The following is a 27,582-nucleotide window of genomic DNA, read 5'->3' on the forward strand; positions in this document are numbered from 1 at the left end:
TGTTCTGTCATTATTTATTCTTATTGGTTATATTAATATAATGTTTTTTACATACTATTTTAACTTTTTCATTGTGACTACCCTGCTGCTGCTGCTGCCGTCATTGTCATCATGTGGACCGGAACAGAGAAACTACGATCATCACTGCCCTCCAGTGGTCACGGTCAGTAACTACAACTCCTCACATGCAATGATACTGATGTTCTCACCAACATTACTCCTCTTACTGCAGTATTTTGGCACAAATGTTCATCAGTCTGATAATGAGAGTTTACACAGATAGATAACTGACTGATATGAACTGACAGTGAGAAAAAGTCTGCCATCACACTCAGATGCAGATGTGGTTCCAAGAACTCAGAACATCTGTGTTAGTTGAGACAACAGCTGTTCAGAGTTAGACATCAAACTGTTTAATATGTCAATGTCATCATCAAAGAACATGTTGCAGTGCACAAGTTTACTAAAGCTGTCCAATAATCAATAAGAATAACAATTAATAATCAAATGACAATCCAACAGTTTTTTTCTGATAAAGCAAATGAATGTTAACATCAGAACAACAAATCATATCACGACATGGGACAGGCAGCAATACATTTCTAGAATATCAACAACTTGAGTCTATAATAACTAAGAAATATATCTTCCACCAACCAGACTTACAACTCCCCATTAGGGTAGCAGAATTTTAAGCATCTGCACCCCAAAACTGCTATCAAAAATATATAAATTACTGTAGAAGATAGATGACACGATTTCTCTACCATCCTCAAAATGGGAGGCATATACCCTAACCCTAAGGGTCACAGGACCATAGCCCTAAACTTAAGTCCCCCACTCCATACCACGTTTCCAAAAAATCAATTTTAATATATTTAATGATTTTTCCCCATAAACTTTATTATCCTAAATCGGATCCCCTATCTTTCTTCTTCTTTCTTTTTTAAGCCTTGCCCTTCCACATTTCCTAACCCTAAGGGTCACAGGACCCGGGCCCTAACCCTAAGTTCCCCACTCCATGGCACGTTTTGAAAAATTAATTGTAATCATTTTAATACATTTTTTTCCCCAAAAATGTTCTTACCCTAAATGAAACCCCTTACCTTTCCTTTTGTATACCTTCCCCTCCCACATATCCTAGCCCTAATGTCATGGGACCATAGCCCTAACCTTAAGTCTCCCACTCCATGCCACGTTTTAAAATAATTAATTTTAATAATTCTTTCCCAAAAAATGTATTTAAGACCCCCTACTTTCTCTTTTTATGCCTTCCCCTACTACATATCCTAACCCTAAGGGTCACAGGACCCGAGCCCTAATCTTAAGTCTGGCCCTCCATGCCACGATTTGAAAGATCAATTTCAATAATCTTAATAATTTTTCCCAAAAATTTATTTCAATATCTTGTTACAGCCCTTGCTGTACAATCTTTAACCCCCCCACCATGCTGGGGAGCATGAGGGTATGGTGCCTTGTTCAAGGGCACCTCAGCTGTGACAAGGAGGTGGAATGACACCCCTCCAGCTGTCAGTTTCACCAATCTTTTTGAGTGGCGAGAGTGGGAATCAAACCGCCAATCGTCCGCAAACCTCGGACGACCGACTAACCACTGAGCCACGGCCGCCGAATATAAAATCCTCTCTTTGTCTCTCTGAGAGACAACCTTTGTGCCATGATTGATGATGTCACATTTGTAACCCTGTGGTGTTGACAGTCTAATCACTGGGGAGGCCAAACAACCACCAACACTGCACAATTCCCTTTCTGTATAATTATAAAAGGTAATTATGATGTAAATACATGCTCAGTTTTGGCATGGTCACTTAGCAGAGCTTCATTGTGGGCTATGCTGAAGCACCCAGGCATTCACCGCCATCAGGGCCTCTTTTGTGGGCCACAGAAGACCGTTGCCAGCCACCACCACCAGGAGGAAACGGATAGGTGTCATCTGAAGAGTGGCGCCCCATGGTTAAACCACTTCTTGGCAAGCCTCCCTATCCACTGGACGACTGCACAGATGCTATACCAGACTTGACACCACGGTGTGCACAGAGGTCGGGTTCAGGGTCCCTGTCCCATGACTCATGGTCCAAGCCTTCACCTTGGCACCTTTACCTCAACATGGTATGGTGGTGTCGCCCTGGCTGTTTGTGCTCCACTTCCAGGTACACAACTCTTCTCCCTCTTCTTCCCTCCTCTGGTGGTAGCAGCGAGGTTCAGAGGTCCCGAGAGGAGAGCTTTAACATCACGGACCATTAGAAACTTTAGAGAAGGGAACTTTATGCGGTCAGTTTGAAAATCAGTTGCACGTTTTCTCCTCTGCCATCTTTCCTTCGTCTGGAGCGCAGTGCATTCTAAGGGTACAAGCCCATACAAGTCCCCCCCACGAGCATCTTGGGTAAAATTGGCGGAGCGAGATCAAATCCGAGCACATCGACCATACCTGCCTTGTTGTGTACTTTGAACTGTAACAGTACTTAGGCTGATGATGTTTCAGAACACAAGCAGAGACAGGTACGCACACTGAGAGACGGCCACAGCGTCAACAGTTCAGAAACCGTGAACAGGAAGTTCAGAATCACTCACGGCGTGTCCTTCTCTCATGGGGTTCCCGAGGTCACATGTGACCACCACCGTCTGGTTGTCTTTCCTCTGAACACACACCAGCCTGTTGGCACCTTGTTAGCACATAAACACACATTTGTGTCAGCCTGCTGGAGGTGGGGTATTTTGTTTGCTGGTTTATTCACTGTTTGCTGTGTTTTTATATACTGGTTGCTGTGTTACTGTTTGCTGTGTTATGAGTGCACCGTATGTTCTAAATTGACTGCCACCCACATACCGTCTCCTCTGCGGCTCACTAATGACTCAATTGCCAACACCTGATCTGCTACACAGACAATTAGGACTCCACCTATCCTGTTGCTTGAACATTGAGAGGGTTTGGTATAAAAAGGATGTTTGCAGACTTACTAAAGAGAACAGGCAGCGGGGATCGGACGCAGGAGGCGAGCCGACACTGGTGGACCTGGAGAACCGGACGAGACCGGACGAGACCAGACGAGACGAGACGAAACGAAACGAACCGAAACGAACCGGAACGAGCGAGCCCGAAGGACCGTGGCCTGCACCAGAGTGGTACAACACGGCTGACTTCCAACTGGAGCCTTGACCAGACCTGGAGGACCCGACGCCGACCTGTCTTCCATACAACGCTCGCTAACAACCACTTAAAGGGACGTAAGACACCTCCTTTACTGTTGCCTCTGTTATCGTGGTTGCGCTGTATGCTGGCTCTGCGCTGACGCTTGCTTCTGTTGTCCGAGGTTGGGCCGCTTCCTGGACGAGCCACTGACGTCATCAGGGATTCCCTCAGCCATCGGCCGTCAGAGCGGCGACGTCACCAGCCGGGCTTTCCCACTCCTCCACGACTGGCGCGCCTACGGAAGGCCACTCGCGTCACAAACTGGACTGTTTTAATTTAATTTCTTTTATTTCACTTTCTTATTAGCTTACGCTATTTTAGAGGACAATTTATACTTTTATCTACCTAATAAAATTGTTATATATTTTAAACCTATTCCTGTGATTCTTCTGTGTCCTGGGCATTTACGGAAGTCCAAAAGGTTACTGAAAAAGGCTTTTTGGCTGACATTTGTTTCCTGTAAACACAACCCGAGAGGCCCGGTTCTGATCAGCTCTGAGTGTGTGTTTGTGTCACCTGACTGCTCTGGAAGTGTGTGTGCTCGGGGATTCGGACCACCAGCTCGGTCTCATATGTGCCATAGTTTATGGCCGACACCGACAACAACACTGACTGATCATCACCGACCGACTCTTAGACACACTAACACACACACAAGTGTTGGTACTTCAGGGTTTCTGAGGACCTTTGCAAAGATAAAACCCTCTGAAGTGAGGACCGCCACATATATACCTGTATAGTCTGTTTATACCTTTCAGCATTGATGGAGCCTTTCCAGATGTGCAGGTTTCCAGTTACTTATGATACTCCCTTTGCTATCCGTTACCAAGGAGATGCTGGTGTTTGCGTTGGAGAGGCCAACAACTAGCATGCCTAAACTGGTGACCCACCTGATGTAAAATACAATAATTGGTTTATTAGTTGGTAATCTCCCTTTGAGGATCAATGAGTAGAACGAGTACTCTCTTTCTCATTGGCCACCGTCGGCCGCTCAGTTACCGGTGCGGACTTATCATTGATCAGATCAGCAGCTGGCTTCGGAATAGTTATAGCCTTCTGTGACAAGTATGTAGCCACCGCCGGGTGCTCAATAGTCTTAATTTTGGCCCTCATACTGCACCATACCTTCCAGGTCCGTGATGAGTCTCTGCCTCAAGTGGAGAAGTTTAAATAGCTCAGGATCCTATTAAATCTAAATTATAAAAGTATCAAATACTCTGGAAGAAAAATACATTAAAACTCAACGTCCTCTAATAAAAAGTAACAACTGAATCCATCTGTTGAGATAAAGAGTAAAATATGTTCAAATGATAAACAATCCACAAAGAAATAAAAATGTAAGATAAAACATCTGAGATACAATTTATAAAAATGATACATTTTCATAAAAAAGTAAAGTTTTTAGATAAATAATTAAACATTTTATCAAAAAGTCTAAAATCATTAAAAAGTCTAAATGTTCAGATACTAAATACAAATTTAATTTAAGAGAAAATATCAGAATGATTTTTGAAAATCTTTATTGAAGATTTTAAAAATTCAACATTTCAAAAACAAAGTCAAACATTGTGAGACTGAATTTTAAAAATAATGATTTAAAATGATGTAAAATATCAAATATCTGAGAGGAGAAATCAATAATACAGTCTATAATCACACATCATCAGGATGAACCCTAGCTGCTGACCAAACTTCTGCTCATTGCAGCAGAATCAGTGAAGATCTGTCAGCAGGTTGGAATTCATCTGGGCTGATTGCAGCTCAGTGATTCCTCTCTGATTTCACAGTTTGTCACATGTGCAGCAAACTAACTGCAGCTGACATCAACTGAATGCTCTCAGCTGAAGTGAACTGCAGAGAAACACAAGATATATGTTGTGGAGAAAAACCAGAGTAGTGGGATTTGTACGGACAGACTCTTGGGGAATTTGGGGAACAAGAACCGAAAAGACACGTCACACAGCAGGATATAAGGACTTCCCAAAGACAATAGATATTGTCTAAAGGGTATTGTTTAATAGTTTCTCTGTGTGCTGCCACTGTGTCTGAGATTTCCACAAACATCTTCTGTTGTTGACCTTATCAGAGAACATCCCAACCTCATTCAGGATGTGGTGTGGATTTTGATTCACTCATACATATCCCCCTGAAATCCCTAAACAGTGATTTAAAAAGCAAACTAAATTGATTGATAATTTATATAATCTCTGCCATACATTCTAAGTACATGAAACATTACCAAATAAAAATAATGTGCAACAAATAAAACACAACTAATAACTTTTAAAGAAATATATGAAACAATAATAAAACCTAACAAAATAAAATGTAATAAATCAACTGTAACCATCTCGTTAATCCACAGTTTGCAGCGTGTTGGAGTGAAAAACCCGCCTGGCTGCTTCTGTTTGTAACTCATAACTTTATTGATAGGAAATTCTCCGCTGGCCCCATTCTCCCCCAGGTGGAGGCTGACCTCCAAACAACAAAAGGTTCAACTCCAAACTGTTGCCTTTTGCCAAGGACAAAGGACAGCTTAGTTGAAAAACTACAAGAAGTTCTTAAGCAAATTTCAGTGTGAAGCTTTGACTGGAAACACACAGAAAAACAACATCCTGGAAGAATGGCAGCTTCCATCTTTAAAGGACTGGAAGAGGAAGAAGTTTCCAAGGAATCATTTAGAAGAGTTTCAAACAGAAACTGACTGAGTCCATGAATCTGAAAAGGTGTTTCTGAGTGAAAGAGACAGACATGAACAGACTGAACTATCTGTTCAGCAGGGATTCTCTGACAGGAGGACACTCTGTGTACTCAGCACAGAGACACTGAGGAAACAGATGACCAGAACCAGACTCCAAATCCAGGATGCAGAGGTTCTTCAGTGAATGTGGTGCTGAAGGTGTGGAGGTGGATCAGTGTGTCAGAGGAGACTCTGTAGAAGGACAGAGTGCCAGCAGGACGGTCCACATACACTGCTGCTCTGTTACCGACAGAGGAGGAGGAGGAGGAGGAGGAGGACGAGGAGGAGGAGGAGGAGGAGGAGGAGGAGGAGATAAATATTTCTCTGTTATTGTGATAAACAGAGTAACCTCCATCAGAGCACCTTAGACTCCAGGACTGATCATTGTATCCAAACACACAGTCTCTGTCTCCTCTCCTGCTGATTCCTCTGTAACTCACTGATATATAAACTCTTCCTCTCCACTCGACCTCCCAGTAACAGCGACCAGTCAGAACATTGCTACACAGCAGCTGAGGCCAGTTATCAAATCTGTCTGGATGATCAGGATATGACTGATCCTCTCTCACATATGTCACCTTCCCGTTGTTGTCAGACAGTTTCAGTTTCCTGTTCACTGTGTTTGTGTCGATTGTGAGTTGACAGGAATCTGATGGAGAGAACAAACACAGTCCAGCTGCAGTTATTGATCTATCATCTGTTCACTTTGATCAATGAGTGATGTGACAGTGTGAAGATGGCTGGATGTCATGAATCAGATGAAGAACACACTCACACTTCCTCAGACCTGGTGTCAGCCATCGTTCTCCAGCAGGCTCCACCCTGAAAGGAGGAGGGGGGTCAGAGCAGCACCGTCTCTTTCAGCATCAAACATGGACATTACATGGCTCTCACACACACTTTGTTCTACACTGAGAGAGATGCTGACTGCTCATGAGGACTTCACACAGCCCCACTTCACAAACACAGAAATGTCCCTTTAACTGGATGAATAAAGTCTCTGAATCTGCTGAATATGTTTCCTTACAGGCTGAGCATTAACCAGCAGATGGTTGCTGGTATGTATGTTTTCTTTGGGGCCCATTTATCTGAGGAATGACACGATAAACCTCCATCATTCTGACAGATCCACGCTGTTTTAAGGGGACACCGGCTAATGCTGGCAGACATTTCCTCCTCCTCCTCACAGAGGTTTGCTCCTCCCTCGCTGCTCGGCATCACTTCTAACCAGCTCATGAGCCGGTTAGAAGGGAAATGATTAAAGCAGCAGAGCTCTCCTTACCTGAGAGTGTCCAGCCTCCACTGTGGATCCTCCAGTCCAGCTGAGAGCTGCTTCACTGCTGAGTCTCCTGGATGGTTGTAGCTCAGGTCCAGCTCTCTCAGATGGGAGGGGTTGGAGGTCAGAGCTGAGACCAGAGAAGCACAGCCTTCCTCTGTGATCAGACAGCCTGACAGGCTGCAGGAAACAACACAAATGGCAGAAACTGAGAGAAAAGACTCCAACAGCAGACACCATCCTGAACAGGTCTGCTGTTCATCCATGACTGTGAAGCAGAATTAAAATGATCAGCAGCTGAACAGTTGAATGAATCCTGACCTGAGAGCTTCCAGGTCACAGTTTGGACTCTGCAGTCCAACAGACAGCTGCTTCAGCCCTGAATCCTGCAGGTTGTTGTTACTCAGGTCCAGTTCTGTCAGGCTGGAGGACTGGGAGCTGAGAGCTGAGGACAGAGCTGCACAGCTTCTCTCTGAGAGGTTACAGCCGCTCAGTCTGAGGAGGGAATAACAGGAAGAGAATTAAGTTATGTAGTTATTCATTATTCAAGTTAAAGATGGTTGAATTAATGACATTTATCCTAATTATATATTATAAAGTGTTGCCATATTCTTGCAGCGTGTTTCTTTCCTCTTGATGTAAACTGATCTGATGGAACTGTTTGCTGTGAATCTGTGTTATCTACAAACTGAAATTATCTGAGAAATAACTCAGTTATTTTCTCTCCTTTTAACACTTAAACAGAGCATTTAAAACATATTTATCTCTGTACTCACACAGCTTTGTTGGAGGCTTTGACCACTGGCAGCAGCCTCAGAAGAGCCTCCTCTGAAGCAGAGTATTTCTTCAGCTCAAACACATCCAGATGTTTTCCTGATGACAGTAAGATGAAGCCCAGAGCTGACCACTGAGCAGGAGACAGTTTATCTGTGGAGAGACGTCCTGAACTCAGGGCCTGTTGGATCTGCTCCACCAGAGAACGATCATTCAGTTCATTCAGACAGTGGAACAGATTGATGCTTCTCTCTGCAGACAGATTCTCACTGATCTTCTTCTTGATGTAATCGACTGTTTCCTGATTGGTCTGTGAGCTACTTCCTGTCTGTGTCAGCAGGCCTCGTAGGAGCCTCTGATTGGTCTGCAGGGAAAGACCCAGGAGGAAGCGGAGGAACAGGTCCAGGTGTCCATTTGGACTCTCTAAGGCCTTGTTCACAGCACTCTGATGGAAGAGAGTCTTTTTCAGTGTTTTAGACTTCTTAGACTTTGGTTGTTCTCCCATCAGGTTGAGTCCAGAGTTGCTGAAGGTCAGATGCACATGAAGAGCAGCCAGAAACTCCTGAACACTCAGATGGATGAAGCAGAACACCTTCTCCTGGTCCAGCCCTCTCTCCTCTCTAAAGATCTGTGTGAACACTCCTGAGTACACTGAGGCTGCTGAGATATCGATGCCACACTCTGTCAGGTCTGATTCATAGAAGATCAGGTTTCCTTTCTGCAGCTGCTCAAAAGCCAGTTTTCCCAGAGACTCAATCATCTTCCTGCTCTCTGGACTCCAGTGTGGATCTGTCTCAGCTCCTCCATCATACTTGAGCTTCTTCACTTTGGCCTGAACCACCAGGAAGTGGATGTACATCTCAGTCAGGGTGCTGGGCAGCTCTGCTCCCTCTCTGGTGTCCAACACATCCTCCAGAACTGTAGCAGTGATCCAGCAGAAGACCGGGATGTGGCACATGATGTGGAGGCTTCGGGATGTCTGGATGTGGGAGATGATCCTGCTGGCCTGCTCCTCATCTCTGAACCTCTTCCTGAAGTACTCCTCCTTCTGTGGGTCAGTGAACCCTCTGACCTCTGTCACCATGCCAACACAGCCAGCAGGGATCTGATTGGCTGCTGCAGGTCGTGTGGTTATCCAGAGGCGAGCAGAGGGAAGCAGCTCCCCCCTGATGAGGTTTGTCAGCAGCACATCCACTGAGGTGGGCTCTGTAGCATCAGTCAGGGGCTCCTTGCTGTGGAAGTCCAGAGGAAGTCGACACTCATCCAGACCGTCAAAGATGAACACAACCTGGAACTGTTCAAAGCTGCAGATTCCTGCTGCTTTGGTCTCAGTAAAGAAGTGATGAACAAGCTCCACCAAGCTGAACTTTCTCTCTTTCAGCACATTCAGCTCTCTGAAAGTGAATGGGAACATGAAGTGGATGTCCTGGTTGGCTTTGCCTTCAGCCCAGTCCAGAGTGAACTTCTGTGTTAAGACTGTTTTCCCAATGCCAGCCACTCCCTTTGTCATCACTGTTCTGATTGGTTCATCTCTTCCAGGTGGGCCTTTAAAGATGTCTTCTTGTCTGATGGATGTTTCTGCTCTGCCTGCTTTCCTGGATGCTGCTTCAATCTGTCTGACCTCATGTTCATCATTGACCTCTCCGCTCCCTCCCTCTGTGATGTAGAGCTCTGTGTAGATCTGATTCAGAAGGGTTGGCTTTCCTGCTTTAGGAATCCCCTCAAACACACACTGGAACTTCTTCTTCAGAGCACATTTAACTTTACGTCTACAAAGTTCTGAATGAAGACAAGAAATAACATCAGTAAACAGACATTTTAACCCTGTAAAGAGTATCTGAACATCTGCTGTTCTGTGTGCTGAGACATCAGTAAATGTGTCATTTATCCAGCAGGTTAAACCTTTAGAGAAATCCTCTTACTGCTCTGCAGACGGTCAGCCAGCTCCTCCTGCTTCATTCTCCTCAGGAAGTGAACTGTGATCTTCACTAATGCCTCTCTGCTGCTCCTCTGCTCTTCATCCTCACCCTCCCTCTGACTCTCTAAGCATTCTGGGTAATCTGGGCTCAGAGCCTTCTGCATCTTCTTCAGCTCCTCCTTCACAAAAGTGAGCATGTTGTCCTCCAGCAGCTGCAACAGAAAACTATATAAATGAGCCGATCAGACTGAAACCATGGAGCCAAACATCAGATCCATGTTGGACACACTGACAACCCACTGGCCTACAGAGTGCAGCATGGAGATGGCTGTGAGCAGAACAGATGGAAAAGTAGTTGTTGTACATGTACAGACCATAAATATGGAGTCCAGCTGTGTTTGATGCTGCTGGGCAGACGGACCACTGGGACCCTCTGAGCTCTGCTGGTCCACTCTGTGGAGGAATCATGAAGAATGAGCTCACATTGTGTCTGTCCACACAGAGAGCAACACAAGGTGAAGCTCCATGAAGGGATGTGTGGATGTGAGCAGTGAACGCAGCCATAAAGCAGCTGATTAACTCTGAAGCTGCACATCATCAGCATCTGTGTTCCAGAAGATAAGAGCTCAGTGTGTTTCTAACAGTGGGAGGAAGCTGATGTCAGATGAAGCAGTGTGAGGAGGAAGGGACACAGAACTGTGTGAACAGACAAAATTATTTCAGAGTCTTCACTGACCAACTTCTTTGTATTTAGGAAACAGAACCAAATGTAGAACCTGCTGCAGCAACATTCAGTGAAAGTTGTTCTGGAGTCACAGAAAGACAGAAAGTTTACAGAATCTACAGGAACAGCGTTCTGGAAGCTTCTCCAACCAGCAGGTTACCTGCTGACAGGTGAGGGTGTCAGGATTGGGTATAACAGCAGAATCCACCAAAGGTTCAGTTTCTCCAACAAGGATGGGTCGAGGCTCACCGCTTTGGGCCAAACTCCATCAGAGAATCATCAAAAAGTTCAGCAAATGTTCCTCAGAGTCAGACTGTAAAGAACTTTGGTCTTTCAGCATCTACAGAGCAGAATATTGTAAAAAGATTCAGGGGGTCTGGGGAAATCTCAGTGTGGAAAGGCCAAGGACAGAAAGCACTGTTGGATGAGCTTGGAGCCCTCAGGCAGCACTGCTTGAGAAACCGTCATCATGCCACCATGATCCATACAGCCACATGGGCTCAGGAGGAGCTGGGAGAATCATTTCCACTCAACACGGTCCACGGCTGCATCCAGAAATGTAACAGTGTAAAATGAGCTCTAATGTAGCAGGTCACTGATTACCTCTTACAAAACAACCTCCTTGACCCAAACTAATCTGGGTTTAAAAGTGTCCAATCCACTGAAAAGGCTCTGTTGGCTGTGACAGAAGACTTAATAGAAGCCAGAGCGACAGCTAAGTCATCAGTACTAATCCTGCCCAATTTATCGGCTGCATTTGACACAATCATCCGCATCCATACTGAATCCCTATCTCTTGATCCATCAAAGGTGTCACGTGGGTGTGGGGAAGGTAGGACAAGGAACTTACAAAAGAAAACTGGGTTTATTTAAGCAAAAACAAAGAACAAAAAGCCCGGCTGAGCCGGATTCAGAAACTGAATAAATACTTGGAAAACAAAACAAATGACTTAACATGGCATCGATAAATAAATACTTAACTTGGCAGGTGACGAGGAACATGGGTAAAACAGGTAACACATTTAAGGCACGAAGGCAACGAAACGATCCAACACACTGACAGGGGAGGCAGGACACTAAATAGGGAGTCCTATTGATGACAAGGTGCAGCTGGTGAAACTGGACAGGTGAGGGGAATTAACTAATTAACAAGCATGGGAAGTGAGGGGAAAAACAACTTAAAACTGATCAAAACTCAAAACCAAGACATTAACTGAAAATCAAAACATAACCTAAAACATAAAACTAAAAGCATGAGTCCCATGGCGTGACAGAGCCCCCCCCCCTCAAGGGGCGGATCCCAGACGACCCAAGAGTCTGAGGGTGGGAGGGAGGGGCTCGAAGCCGTTCCAACTGGAGGCAACACAATTCAGGAGACGGTGGTCTGGTGGGCGGCCAGATTATTAATTTAACTATTCAACACTACAGACCACTAGGGGGCAAGGTGGTTCCATAGGTCACTTTTGGTCACTTTTCAACAAGATCAGTTCTTCGTCACACTTTAAGCCAGAATCGTGCAAATTGTCTCTATAGGCATCTTGTGACTTCGCTGGGAACCTGAAAGAACTTGTACAAAGTTATCAAACACATTTAATATAGTTTTAAGATTTGGCTGAAAGTGAATGTTGGTAAAAGTATGATGCAGCCTCGACTGAAGACTGAAAACTACTGACTGACAGTCTGATAAAAGAATCGGAGCTCACATTAAACACAAGTTGGAATAAGAACTGTTCAAACTGACTCTTTTACATTTTACAGTGTTACACCATTTACACACAGCTCACCTCTGAGGCCGTGAACGTTGGTCTGATTTAAAGTTCATAAAATCATCCTTTGACCTGTCGCTCTGCATGGACACACAGCTGGGTTCAGGTTCAGGTTCAGGTTCAGGTTTGTGTCTCCGTAGGATCCTCATAAAAAAAAAAAAAAAAAACACTTTTTAAATTTATATTTACATTTTCAGTAAAATTCAGTTTGGATTAAAAAGTAAAAATGTGACAGAAAGTTATATATTTTGAATAAATAAACTGAAAACTTTGTTTCAAGAAAGAGCTACAAGTAAATATAAAGTAAACATCACTTTACACACATGATTCAATTCAATTCAATTCAATTCAAAAATACTTTATTTATCCCAGAGGGAAATTAAATGTTGATGTAGCTCAATTAAATCAAAGAGTTATGGGCTTCCGTTTCCGCCCCCTGGCTGATGGCTGCACCGTGATCAGGCTGCCAACCCCATGGACCCCTAAACTTATAATAATGAACTAATTTGACTGATATTTTACCAATTTCGTCTTATATATATGTAATACCAAGGGCGTGATCAATATGAGTGGAACGGGACGCAAGACAGAGACTTCAAACAAAGCTTCAGCGAACTCAAAAGTTAGCACCCAAGCTAAAGCAACAGGTGACTCTGGTGATTTACTGGCTGAAGTGCTAGCTGAAATGAAACACATGAGAAGGGACATTTCGGAAAGATTGGACAAATTTGGAGAAACGATTGGGGACGTAAGGGAACAACTAAAGGCATGTGGACAGAGAATGGACGAGGCAGAGCAAAGAGTGAGTGACTTGGAAGACCGAGGCATTCGATCCGAAAAGCTCTTAGCATACACGTTGCGCAAACAACACCATCTAGAAGCACACTGTGAAGATATCGAAAACCGCGCAAGGAGGTCGAATTTGCGGATATATGGTGTGAAAGAGGAGACGGAGGGCAGCGCAAATATGTGCGAGTTCACAGAGAAATTACTGAAGACTGCTCTCGGTTTGCCTGCAGAGGAAGACTTGGGCATAGAGCGTGCTCACAGATCCCTCGTCTCAAAGTCTAAGTCAAAAGCCCCGAGATCGATCATAGTGAAGTTCCTTCACTTCCAAACTAAGCAGCGTATCCTGTTCAAATGTTGGAATATGAAGAACGTGGAGTACGAGGGCTCTCAGATCAGGATGGACAACGATTACTCGGCGACAGTTCAAAGACGGCGTGTGGAGTATGCTGAGATCAAACGGCAGTTAAAAGAACGCAGCATTAAGTTCAGATCTGGATATCCAGCGACGTTACGTGTCTATCTGGAGGAGGGAGAGAAGACGTTCAACTCAGCATGGGAGGCCGCGGACCAACTGAAACACTTGGGGATCAACGCGACACTGTCTGAAGCAGAATTGATGGACAGAGAGCTGCATCAGCTGGGCTGGTCTACTCGACACAACCAAGATAAAGACACCATTTCGCGGGCCTTGGTGAGAGATATTCGATCACTCTCCGACAGAAAGTGAGTATGGCGAGCTATTGCATTCTGCCAATCTTTTGAAAACTCTGGACTGAAATAATATCTGACTGTGGGAGTCGTGAGGGGAAAAATAAGGACACTTTTTATTTTATTTTTTTATTTTGATCTGGATGGACAATGTTCTTCCCCCATTATTCTCTATATATTTTTTTCTATCTTAAATTACTTTTTGGTCTTAAATGGTTTCAAACAGATAAGTGAGATGGTCAATAGCTTTTGTTTGTTTTGTATGGCCCTGATACGTTCTAAACAGTTATACCCATTACCAATAGGTTTGAGGGTCATGGTATCTCTATTTTATTTAAACCTTTTTTGTTCTTTACTGTAAAAATCCAAGTGGAATATGTTTCAAACTCTCTGTTATTGTGTCCATGCTGCTCATGGTATATGACCATAATTTCTAAATAATTAAAACATAAGGGGTGGGGGTTCTGGGGGGTGCAGGGGGAAATAGGCGCAGGGAATTCGTGTCATCGATATGCCTGCGTTGCTGTCTCAACATCGGACAGCTCTGGCCCAGACTTGGATGGTCTGGACACTCCTTTTTTACTCTGCCATTGCTCCTAATAGTTATGGGGCTGGCAGGGTAGGCTCATTAGAATGTGGGCCACTGAGTGGAAGTTTCTGTTCTTTGTTTCTAATCATTGTATATAGTTATTTTAATTGTTTATTATTTTTTGTCTTACACACACCATGGGGTCTTAAGTCCATAATATATGTTGTCAAGGTATGGATTCAACTACATTATCACCACTATAATCGAACATGTGTAGCTGTAAAGTAGTCTCATATAACGTTAAGGGGCTGCATAATCCCATCAAAAGAAAAAAAATCTTAAACCAACTTAAACAAATGAAGTGTGACATCGCCTTCCTTCAGGAGACCCACTTATCCAAAGCAGAACATGAAAAAATAAATAAATCATGGGCATCACAAGTATATAATTCATCACACCCATCAGGGCGAAAAAAAGGTGTTGCGGTTCTGATAAACAGATCCTTTAATTTCTGTATAGATTCCTATTACAGGGATAAAGAAGGGCGCTATGTCCTAGTAAATGGATCGGTTGATGGGGTTGCCTTGTCTTTGTTAAATGTGTATGCGCCAAACGAAAACTGTCCACATTTTACCAAGAACATATTTGACTTGGTCTTGGATAAAGCGAACGGTGTTCTGTTGGTCGGGGGAGATTTTAATCTGGTTTTAGATCCCCTACTAGATAGAAGTTCTACCCAACCCCTACCACATTCATCAACAAGGAGTAGAGCACTTCAAAATAGATGTGAAGAGCTTGGTCTTATTGATGTGTGGAGGCATTTGAACCCTAAAACTAGAGATTACACATTCTATTCTCATCCTCACCTATCATATTCTAGAATAGACTACTTTTTTACACCAAAGACTGAACTATATAGAATAACAGATTGTCAAATTCACAACATAACTCTGTCAGATCACGCACCAATTTCTTTGACCTGGAACATAGGAAGGGTGAAAATGTCCAGCAGATGGAGGCTTAATACCTCCTTGATAGGCATATCAGCATTTCGGGATTATGTGAGACAAGAATTTGCAACATATCTGCAATTCAATGATCGAGATGATACCTCGCCGATCATACTGTGGGAAGCTGCAAAAGCGGTGCTCAGAGGGAAGATAATACAGTTTGCGTCACGCTTAAAGAGGGAAAGAATATCTAAGCAAAAAGATCTTGAAAAACAAATAAAGGAACTTGAAAGACAACACAAGATAACCACATCCATTGGTAATCTTAATAAGCTCAAGCGAGTAAAACAAGAGTTGGAAAATCTATTGTCAGGAAAAGTTGAAAGAAATTTAAGGTATTTAAAGCAGAAATACTACGAGCATGGCAACAGAGCAAGCCGTCTATTGGCATCACAGTTGAGGAAGAAATGTAGCAGCACCACTGTCCAAAAAATTAAAAATAATACTCCAGATAACACGTTTGTTCATACACCAAATGAAATCGCAGATGCTTTTGCTGAATTCTACAAAGACCTGTACTCAGATAAAGATACAGATAGTAATCCAGATTTAATAAATGCATATTTAAATATACAACTCCCAAAATTAGACGAAAATACATCTGAAAATATAGATAAACCCATAACAAAACAAGAAATAGAGGAGGCAATTCGTAATTTGAAAAACAACAAAAGCCCAGGTACAGATGGGTATAGTAATGAATTTTATAAGACGTTTGTAGATCTTATCAGTCCTATTCTAGAAAGGGTATTCTCTTATGCCCTTAAGAAGAGGGAGCTACCTTCAACTTGGAAGGAAGCAATAATTTCAGTGATGCTTAAGGAGCGTAAGGACCCTACCCTCTGCGCTTCATACAGACCAATTGCATTATTGAACACAGACTGCAAAATTTTGACCTCTATTCTCGCTAAAAGAGTTGGAACGGCCATTACTGACCTAATCAACCCCGATCAGACAGGATTCATTAGTGGTCGTTACCTACCAGATAACATCAGGAGACTTCTAAATGTTATGGAACAAACTAAAAGAAGTCAACATCCTTGCATGGCATTAGCAGTAGACGCACAGAAAGCATTTGACCGTGTCTCATGGCCTTTCCTATTCAAAACGTTGGAAAAGTTTGGTTTCGGATTTCGGAACTTTAGTAAATTGATAAATAAAATATCTGCTGACCTAGACAGATGGAGTGTACTCCCTCTTTCTCTATCTGGTAGAATAGAGTGTATAAGGATGAATGTACTTCCAAAACTTTTATTTCTTTTCCAAGCCCTGCCTCTTGTACTCCCAAATAAAACATTTACCACCTTAGATCGTCTCATTTCCAGATTTATCTGGCAAGGGAAAAGGCCAAGAGTCAGATATAAATTGTTACAACTGCCTAAAACCCAGGGAGGTTGGGGCTTGCCCAACCTGAAAAAATACTGGTGGGCCTGTCAATTGAGGGCCTTAATTGTATGGATAGCAGACAAGACAGACACCAGATGGCTAGAGATTGAGAAGAATTCCTGCTCTTCAATGAAATTATCAGTAACACCTTTTACAAGTAACAAGGACATTGATGATTCACTCAGTAGATGGTCCAAAACTACACTTAAAGCCTGGAGGGAAGTGCAAAAATTGTATGGTCTCCCTGTAACATCAGGTCTTTCCAGCATTGCCCATCTTAAAGATTTCATTCCTCTCAAGCTAGACTCAGGATACAAAAGGTGGAAACACCTAAATCTTAACTTTGTACATCAGCTTCTTGGAGTCACAGAGCTGAAATCATTTGAAGAATTAGTGGAAGAGTTTAACATACCTAAAATAGACTTTTTTCGATATCTTCAAATTAGAAGTTTTCTGACAAAACATCCCGACTGGGATAAGATACATAGAGCTGATATTAGCATAGAGAAATACCTGGCAAAAGTTCAAACACAAGGAAGTATAGTAAAGCCTATCTCTATTTTATACAAAATATTTTCCAGTATGGATCAGGCAAATAACCTCCTTGTCAAAGAAAAATGGGAAAAAGAGTTTGGTATGTTAATCATGGAAGACATTTGGGAGACTATCTCTTTGCAAATACATAAAGTCACTAATGCCAATATTTGGAGAGAGTTCCAATGGAAAATAGTTCATAAGTTCTTTAGAACACCCCATATCCTCTCCAAATTTAATCCAAACCAGTCAGGGGCCTGTTGGAGAGCATGTGGGGAACAATGTGCCAACCACCTTCACATATTCTGGAGCTGCCCTGTCTTAAATGATTTCTGGAGGGAGATATTTGACTCTATAGATAACATTTTCAGCTGTACAATAGTGAGGGGTCCGCTCTTGGCCATTCTGGGCGCAGTTCAGACTGAGACAATGAGCAAAAAGAGAATATACTTGTTACATATTCTTCTTGTTGCAGCTAAGAAGGCAATAACCCTTAGTTGGCTTAAGGTGGAACCACCAAGATATGAAACCTGGCTGGACATAGTTAGGGGAATATACACAATGGAGAAGATAACATTTCAATTAAGACTACAGGAGGAACAATTCCAGGAACGGTGGGCTCCATGGTTGAAAGTTATTGAGGGGGAGAACTGTGCTTCTTGATGATGGGGTTTCTAGGTGGGACTATTTCATATATTGCTTACAGCAAGATGGTGTATATAGTGGTTGGACAAGACCTATTATGCATCTGCTTATGGTGTGTGTATCTTGTTTTGTTTGGTTTTTGTTCTGTAGTTTTTTTTAAATTTCTTTCTTTTTTTTTTTTTTTTTTTTCTTTTTATTATGCTTTTTTGTTCGTTGGTTTCATTGCTGTGATTATAATCTTTTATATGGGAATTTCACTGCGTGGGCATGTGGTATTTTATTATGTCCAAAATTCTAGAGGAGAACTTTTTGTGAATGTTGTGAAAATCCTCCCAATAAAAATTTAAGTTGAAAAAAAAAAATCAAAAGAGTTATTATAGATGCTGATGGCTGTGGGCAGGAAAGATTTCCTGTAGCGGTCCGTTTTGCATCCAAACTGAAGAAGCCTTTGACTGAAGAGACTTTTCCGATAACAGTCTCATGGAGAGGATGTTCAGGGTTGTCCATAATTCTCTTGATTTTATGCAAAATCCTTCTTTGCATTATTGTCTCCAGAGGTTCCACAGTCGTCCCCAGAACAGAACCAGCCTTCCTTATCAGGTTGTTGAGTCTTTTTAGGTCCCTGGTTCTGATGCTGCTGCCCCAACAGATGACTCCAGAGGAAATGACGCTCTCAACAACAGACTTGTAGAAGATCTGCAACATCTTGTTGCAAACCTTGAAGGACCTTAGCTTCCTCAAGAAGTACAGTCTGCTCTGTCCTTTCTTGTAGATGGCTTCACTGTTGTGTCTCCAGTCCAGTCTGTTGTCCACATGAACACCAAGGTATTTATATTCCTCAACCACCTCCACTTCTTCTCCCATGATGGAAACAGGGTTTGATCTGACCCTGTTTCTCCTGAAATCTACAATCATCTCCTTTGTTTTGTTAACATTCAAGATGAGATGATTGTTCCCACACCATGCCACAAAGCGGTCCACCAGCTCTCTGTACTCAGCTTCTTGTCCATCTCTGATACACCCGACCACTGCAGAGTCATCTGAATATTTCTGTAGATGACAGGAGTCTGACTTGCACTGGAAGTCTGAAGTGTACAGAGTGAAAAGGAATGGTGAGAGTACAGTCCCCTGTGGTGCTCCTGTGCTGCTGATCACCTGGTTAGACACACAATTCTTCAGTCTGACAAACTGTGGTCTGTTTGTCAGGTAGTCATTAATCTAGGTGATTGTTGAGGACTCCACCTGAGTCTTCTGGAGTTTCAGATGAAGCAGATCAGGCTGGATTGTGTTAAATGCACTGGAGAAATCAAAGAACATGATCCTCACAGTGCTGCCTGCTTTGTCCAGATGACAGTGGGTTTGTTGAAGCAGGTGTATGATAGAGTCTTCAACTCCAACTCCATGGCGATAAGCAAACTGCAGGGGGTCCTGATATGTGCTGGTTTGCTTACACAGGTGGGTCAACAGGAGTCTCTCCAGGACCTTCATGATGTGGGATGTCAGGGCAACAGGTCTGTAGTCATTGATGTCTGAAGGTGAGTTTTCTTTGGTACCGGAACCAGACAGGATGTCTTCCACAACAGTGGTACCCTCTCTTGGGTCAAGCTAAGGTTGAAAAGGTGTTGCAGAATCCCACAGAGCTGCTCTGCACAGGCCTTCAGGACTCGGGGGCTGACACCATCTGGACCTGCAGCCTTGTTCCGGTTCAGTCTCTCCAACTGCCTCTTCACCTGACTTCTAGAAACAGAAAAGTGGGAGGGGGAGGCAAAGGGGACAGCAGCATCTCCTGATTTGGTTGAAGACAAACTAGTGGAAGCAGAAGAATCCATGACTGAGGTGGAGGTGGAGATGTTACAGGAAAGCTGTGGGTCAGAGGAGGGTGGGATGTCTCTTTGGCTGGGAACAGGAGGGGAGGATGGTGAGCTTGTTCCTGAACTGAACCTGTTGAAGAATGTGTTCAGCTCATTTGCTCTGTCCAGACTTCCATCCATCCGATCCTCCCTCTGCTTGAAGCCTGTGATCTTCTTCATTCCTGACCACACATCTCTGATATTGTTCCTCTGCAGTTTACTCTCAAGCTTCTTTCTATACACCTCCTTGCTCTCTCTGATCTTGACTTTGAGCTGCTTCTGTATACTCCTCAGTAACTCCCTGTCTCGCTCCCTAAAGGCTCTTTTTTTCTTGTTCAATAGTTCCTTTAGCTCACTGGTGATCCAGGGTTTGTTATTAGGGAAGCATCTCACTGTTCTGGTGGGGATGGTGTTGTCCACACAGAAGTTTATATAGTCAGTCACACACTCAGTCACGGCATTAATGTCCTCTCCATGTGGCTTACAAAGAGAAATCCAATCGGTTGCATCAAAACAACCCTGTAAGGCTTCTTCAGCTTCATGTGACCACTTTCTAACAGTCCTTTTTGTGACAGGTAGTCTCTGGACAAGGGGTTTATATGCTGAACAGAGAAAAACAAGGTTGTGATCTGATTTACCCAGGGGAGGTCTTGATTTGGAAATGTATGAATCCTTGACATTTGTGTAAAACAAATCCAATGTCTTGTTTTCTCTGGTAGAGCAGCTGACAAACTGTTGAAAAGTTGGCAGTGTAGCAGAGAGTGAGGCATGATTAAAATCACCAGATATTGCCACAAAAGAATTGGGGTGTTGTGTCTGTATCTGAGCAACAACGGAACTGATGACATCACATGCAGTGTCGGCAACAGCTGAGGGTGGAATGTAAACAGCCACCAAAACAACACTGGTGAACTCTCTTGGCAAATAATATGGACGAAAACCTACTGCCAATAGTTCAATGTCAGGACTGCAGAGACGACTCGTCACAGTAACATGTCCTGGGTGACACCATCTGTTGTTGACAAGCACTGCCAATCCACCCCCTTTCCTTTTCCTGCTACTCTTTAAATCTCGATCTGCTCGTACAGTCAGGAAGCCCGGCAGAGAGACGCTGGAGTCGGGGATATGATCCTGCAGCCATGTCTCAGTAAAACACATAATGCTACATTCCCGATATTCTTGCTGAGTCCTTGTCAAGGCTAGAAGTTCATCCAACTTGTTAGCTAATGATCTTACATTGCCCATGATGACGGATGGCAGAGATGGTTTGAACTTCTTCTTTCTTTCTCTCCTCTTTGCTCCTGCTCTGCATCCACGACGCCTCCTTTTCAATTCCAGTGGGATTTCTGGCTTCAGTTGTCGAATTATTTCTGCTTTTCCAATGTTAATCAGCTGCTCCCTGTTGTAAACCACCTTGTTGCTATGGTGATGCATCATGACAAAAAAGTAAAATATACAGAAGTATTGGGAAAAATTAATCCAGCTGCACAGCATCCAAGGCAGGAAGGAACAGTTGTCCAAAAAATGCAATTTCTTCCAAGAAAAAACAGGAATGAAATTTAGAAAAAAGAATAAATCTCAATGTGAGGTACAGAGCTACTCCAACGTGCTGCCACCCTCAGCAGCGCATTCTAGAACAATGAACAATGATGCAGCTAATTAATCTCATCAGTGTCACCATCATGCTCGGCTGTGGTGTTTTATGTGTTTCTGGGTCTCAGGTGGGGCTGAGCTGAGGTTCATCTTCATGTTATTGATCCATGTGACTTTGTTCATGTTAGACTGTTTGTAAAGCAGCTGACTTTGTTCATGTTAGACTGTTTGTAAAGCAGCTGACTTTGTTCAGTTAGACTGTTTGTAAAGCAGCTGACTTTGTTCAAGACATTTATTTTAGAAAAAGGTCCCATATAATATATATTATTATTAATATTTGACAACCTAAAATAGACATATTTTAACATCAGTTCTTTCCACTTTGACAGTTTCACATGTGAACATGAAATGGATGTGAATCAGAGCTCACATTAAACACAAGTTGGAATAAGAACTGTTCAAACTGACTCTGGTACATTTTACAGTGTTACACCATTTACACACAGCTCACCTCTGAGGCCGTGAATGTTGGTCTGCTTTAAAGTTCATAAAATCATCCTTTGACCTGTCGCTCTGCATGGACACACAGCTGGGTTCAGGTTCAGGTCTCTGATAGCTGCTAACAGGAAAGAAAAACACTTGTTCAATTAAAATTTAGATGTTCAGTAAAATTCAGTTTGGATTAAACAGTAAAAATGTGACAGATATTGTTTTACAATATTAAACTGTGATTAAATTAAACAAATAAAATCAACTGAAAACACTTTGTTTTTAATTTTTATTCAATTAATATTACAAATGCACCAAATTACATCAATGATTGACATATCAATAAAATAATAGATTTTATATAAATCAGCTACTTACTGTTTGTCTGATGGAACATGTTGGAAATCAATGAACCGAGGATTGGACCAGTCGCTCTTAAAGGACACACAGCTGGGTTCAGGTTCAGGTTCAGGTTCAGGTTCAGGTTCAGGTTCAGGTTCAGGTTCAGGTTCAGGTTCAGATCCAGGCTGGTTCCTGTGAATAAAGGCGGTTTGGTGATGTGAGTGCTGAGCTCTGACATGGAGAAGAGTCATGGACAGTTAGAGATGGTCACCTCACCTCTGAGCTTTGCTCCGGCTCTCATGTTCCCCACACAGAGAGGTTTCAGTGTCCTCACACTGATCCATGCTGCTGAAGTCACATCAGCTCACACACACTTTCTACCTTCATCTGCAGAGGAAACACACATCATTCATCTGCACATCAACTCACATCCTCTTTTCCATCATCTGTGCTGTAAAAAGATCAGCTGCTCCTCCTCTGATTGGCTCTGATTCTCTGTTTCATATCAGTGTCAGCTGAATGCAGTCAGACAGGAGTGCTGAGGCAGAGGAAGCTGCCATCAGCTGCTGTACTTCCACCACCTGTCCACTAGAGGGAGGCATGGAGCTACAGCCCAGCACACACCTCATGATCCCGATGACGATGATGAAGGATTCTGTCAGTTTAGTTTTCAGAGGACTTTTTAACAGCAAATACAAACAGAGACAGATGTTAGATCTGAGCTGTGTGAGGCTTTTAATAAAGCTGATCATAAGTCTAAATACTGAGAAAAAGAAGCTGAAATTAAATCAAAAGAAACGTTTGAAAAAAAGGTCAACAACAGAAAATAAAGGATGATGTTATAGAATTATTTTAGTCTGAATGTAAAGTCTGACTGAACCACAATGAACTCTGAACATCATCATCAGACTAAACAAGTTAAATATCTGCTGCATCACAGCTTCATAACTGACATTCAGCTCATTTTATTCTGAAAGGTCTGACAGGAAGCTGCTCTTTCTGACTTTAAAGGTGCAGACGACACTTTGATTCCAGGAAATAAAAACATGAAACAGTTTGTTTGTTAAGAAAACAAAAAGAAAACATTGTTTGATTCCAGTTAATCAATAATCTGATAATCGTGTAGATTTGTCTTCAAACACAAACTGAAAATTGTGAAAACCTGTAAAAACCCTTTGGAAATGCATTAAAATTCATGTATAATGGGACAGAAATGGCCCCATTTGGAGGCCTCATAACTCAGCCATATTTCATCATAGAGACATCATTCAAAGTTTAAACGGGTTAGGAAAGACTCAACTTTAACTAAACTAAAGGGTTTGCTGATATATTGTAAAGTTTTGACACAACAGCAGTTTAACTTTTAGGAAAAATCAGCACTCCTCTCACTCTGCTGTCCTGGGGTCTCACACTCTATTTTGACCAGCTCCAAATTAATCCCAAAATAATTCAAACAAACTTCTCTCACATGCAAAATGTTTGCTGCACCCAGACAAATTATACTTCAAAATGTAAGTATTTTAGTCCTCTTTCACCCAAAGTCACCTTCATTGTGCTTGGCCTCACAGTTTTCTCTCAAATCACCTCTGAGCGCAGAGAGCGACCACTCGGGCTGCCATTGACGGCCATTATAACCAGGTCACTTCATCTCCTTATCAAATCAATGTGAAGGTCGTTTTTAAAACTGCCATTAAAAAAATTCCGCAAATAGGAGCAGAATAAAAAATACACCAGTGGCTTCTGCCGTCCCTTCTGGCGCTCACAGTTGAAGAATCTTTCAGATATGACTTATAGTTTTTGAACAGCGACTGTTTGTTCAAGGCAAACATGTCAGTATTGAGCACTAGGTTCTCCACCTGTGTGAAGTTGGCACCCCATATGTTGAAAATATGAATTAAAGCATTTTGGTTTGTTTGTGCATCGTTTGTGCACGTTTGTGCAGGCAAAATTAACATTTGTGCACAAACCATTTTTATGTTATTTAACTTTTAAGTTTTTGAAAGTAGGTCACTCAGCACCTCCAAATTACTCGAAAATGGTTGGAATCGTTTGTGCAGGCAAAATTAATGTTTGTGCACAAATAGTTTTTTTACAATTTAACTTTTAAAATGCCAAAAAGGTTGGGACACTTGCTAAATTTGAGTAAAAGCAAAACGCATGAATGCAATTTTATTTCAGACAACATACCAGCTGTTATGATCAAGATATTTATTGTTTTCAGAGGTGTCAAGTAACGAAGTACGAAGTACAAAGTACTGTACTTAAGTAAAGATTTGGGTACTTTGTACTTAACTGGAATAATTATTATTATATCCCCAAAACGCGGAGCGTCGGGGATGTAATGGTTTTGCGTGCGCCGCCGTGTCCGCCGCGTTAGGTTTTTCATGTTAACGCGATAACTTTTGAACGGATGGATGGATTTGTCCCAGATTCGGTGTGTTAATGCTCTATGGTAGGTTCATGAACTGATTAGATTTTGGAGGCCAACACTTTCAAGATGGCTGAATTCAAGATGGCCAAATTTTAGTTTGGCCCATAACTTCTGACTCCCTCAAAACTGTAATTTTGGGTTTAACACTGATATGTGTCTTTCACACAAATCTTTGCACAAAATCATATTTACATCTTAGGCCTAAGTGTCCCGAACTTTTAGGAATTGCATTTGTAGTTGTCTTTAAATCAATCATCAATATGTAGAGATATGAGGCATTTAAGATAGCAGTATCTAACAGTGTATAGATATAAATTAGTTACCTTGGCTGTATGCGTGGCTGGTGCTGCAGAAATGGTTTTTGTATTTAAGGTAAACTGAGTCTTATTGCCCAAGGCCCTCCCACCCTGTAGCAAATTGATACATTTCACCATTTTCCCGAGCCATCATTTTTTGCACAGTACACATGAAGCATTTCTTTCATTGTGCCAGTAAAGTATGAAGTGCATGCATGTTGCATTTTATTTGTGTTGTAGTTTACGCTATTACTTTGCAGACAAGAAGAATGAACATTGGTGTATATGCATGGTGATATACAGCTAGACATTTAAAATAGGGAGTGGTACTATTTACCAATATTAAACTTAATCATGCTTTACCACTCTGAAACTATGAAGACAACCCTTGTGATTGCATAAATACTAATGTTTGATCAGTTGACCAATGCTAATTTATGTTGATGGCCACAATATTGCAAAATAGGGGTATATAATCACAACAGTGTGCTATTCAACATTTTTACACCTCTGGTAAATAATGACTGCCAAGACATGTTGATGGGGTGCAGAGTGACCTACTTTCAAAAACTTAAAAGTTAAATAACATAAAAATGGTTTGTGCACAAATGTTAATTTTGCCTGCACAAACGTGCACAAACGTGCACAAACGTGCACAAACGATTCCAACCATTTTTGAGTCATTTGGATGTTAATGGGGTGCTGAGTGACCTAAGGTCACCAACCTCTTAAAAGTTAAATATCTTCAAGACGGTTTGTGCACAAACGCTGATTTTGCCTGCACAAACGTGCACAAACGATGCACAAACTAACCAAAATGCTTTTATTCATATTTTCAACATATGGGGAGCCAACTTCACACAGGTGCCAAACCTACACAGGTCTATTTTTCTGATCATGAATGTGGTAAATATATTTTAACTTAAATTAAATAAAAAAATGAAACACAAAAATATCACCTGATCATCATGTTGATTGATTCCAGTTAATCAATAATCTGATAATCATGTAATTTTGTCTTCAAACTCAAACTGATCAAACTTGGTTCTGAAATAAGAAGTGAACATGTTCTCCAACATCACAGAGCAGAAACAAACAGGAAAGTTTGAACTTACAGATTGTTCAGAGCTGAAGAAGAAGAAGACTCTCCACTCGACAGACTGAGACACAGGTGAGCTGCTTCCTGGAACCAGTCAGAGCCGAGTCCACCTGTGATGGAGGCGGGACAGATAGAACCTGTCTGACCAGTGGAGTTCATGTTTTTTTTTTTTGTATTAAGTATTTTTGTAAAGTATTTTTTGGCTTTTTATGCCTTTAATGAGAGGACAGTGGGAGAGAGACAGGAAGCAGGGGGCAGAGAGAGGGGGAAGACACGCAGCAAAGGGCCGCTCGGTGCGGGAGTCGAACCGGGGCCCGCCGCATCGAGGACTATAGCCTCTGCACATGGGGCGGCCGCCCAACCCACCACGCCACCAACCGCCTGATCCGAACATATCTGTGAAAATATGTCGTTGGACCGCTCAGGCTCGGTTAAAGTCAGATGCTGACATCTGAAGACATTAACCCTTCTCACGATGCTCAGAGTGAACAAACAAACACTCTTATGTGTTTTTTTAATGCTTAAATACTTCAGTGTAGTTACTAAAATTGTAATGACTGTTGATAACCACATGGAAACCAACAGTGTTCTACACAAACAGTACAACATCCACATATACTATCTAATCAGGTTTAGAGTCAACCACTGTACAGAAAGAGTTCAACTCAAAGCACTGAATTATTCTAACTGATTAACAGCAAACTTCAGTTTTAATGATGACCCTGCTGCCTCTGACACAGCTGATCATCCATTCTTTCATGATGAAGATGGCGCCTTCAGAGCGGCAGCCTGTTGCAGCAGAGCTTTTGTTACTTCCAGGTGTTCTTCGTGCACTTTAGTGTCTTTTTAAAATGTCTATTTGATGTTTTACTGTTTAATCTGCGCTTTCATCGCCTTGGATCCTCTTATTGTGCCATCTTATACATGGCACAATACATATTGTTACACAATTACATATACATAAAGATAGATATGTACACTACACATGCAGAGTTTACCTGCACATACATAATAACTGAGATAATAATCATTATGATGATACTCAATGTACTTTTTTCTTTCTAACATCATTTAGTTACCCTGGAACAAGTCTGTATATTATCCATCATCATTTCTTTTAACCCTTTTTTAAAATTCAACACATTCTTGCTATATTTTACTTCTTCTGGTAATAATTCCATAACTTTACACCACTGATATGCACAGACTGTCAGGGTTGGTGGTGTTAAAGGACACGGACTTCAAAAAGCAAACTAGATTTATTTTACAAAAACAAAGTAACAAACAAAAGGCGCGGCTGAGCCGGAAAAAAGAGAAACTTAAACTGTGGAATCAAATGAAACATTAACAAGACTAGGGAAAAAAACAACTTAGCATGGCATGGATAAATACTTAACTTTGAAACACTTGACGTGGCGGGATTGTGCAAGGATCTCAAAAACTGAAGGCAAACAGGGAACTTGAGTACTGTGGGG

At 42.2% G+C, this 27,582-nt stretch overlaps 1 protein-coding gene across 1 annotated transcript; it reads right to left on the reverse strand.

Annotated features, from left to right (window-relative positions):
• Positions 1–4,711: 4,711 nt before the first annotated feature.
• LOC142371861 (NLR family CARD domain-containing protein 3-like) lies at positions 4,712–22,957 on the reverse strand. Its single transcript, XM_075454604.1, has 11 exons — positions 22,558–22,957; positions 22,318–22,473; positions 21,962–22,069; positions 12,425–12,550; positions 10,291–10,369; positions 9,921–10,128; positions 8,001–9,777; positions 7,546–7,719; positions 7,231–7,404; positions 6,724–6,770; positions 4,712–6,597 (listed from the first exon to the last, which is right to left on the reverse strand). Exons 1-11 carry the CDS (start codon positions 22,623–22,625, stop codon positions 6,020–6,022), a joined length of 3,495 nt encoding a protein of 1,164 aa, XP_075310719.1. The 5' UTR covers positions 22,626–22,957; the 3' UTR covers positions 4,712–6,019.
• Between the last annotated feature and the right edge of the window lie 4,625 nt (positions 22,958–27,582).

The sequence above is a fragment of the Odontesthes bonariensis genome, chromosome 21 (genome assembly GCF_027942865.1).
Source record: "Odontesthes bonariensis isolate fOdoBon6 chromosome 21, fOdoBon6.hap1, whole genome shotgun sequence".
In the NCBI taxonomy this organism is placed as follows: Eukaryota; Metazoa; Chordata; class Actinopteri; order Atheriniformes; family Atherinopsidae; genus Odontesthes; species Odontesthes bonariensis.

Bases quoted from the DNA above. Each gene is read 5' to 3' on its own strand.
- LOC142371861 (XM_075454604.1), bottom strand. From the start codon at position 22,625: ATGGATCAGTGTGAGGACACTGAAACCTCTCTGTGTGGGGAACATGAG. The intron at 7,405-7,545 runs GTCAGGATTCAT...TGTTTCCTGCAG, and splicing joins TGTGACCTGGAAGCTCTCAG to CCTGTCAGGCTGTCTGATCA. The intron at 6,771-7,230 runs GTAAGGAGAGCT...TCCTCCTTTCAG, and splicing joins TGGAGGCTGGACACTCTCAG to GGTGGAGCCTGCTGGAGAAC.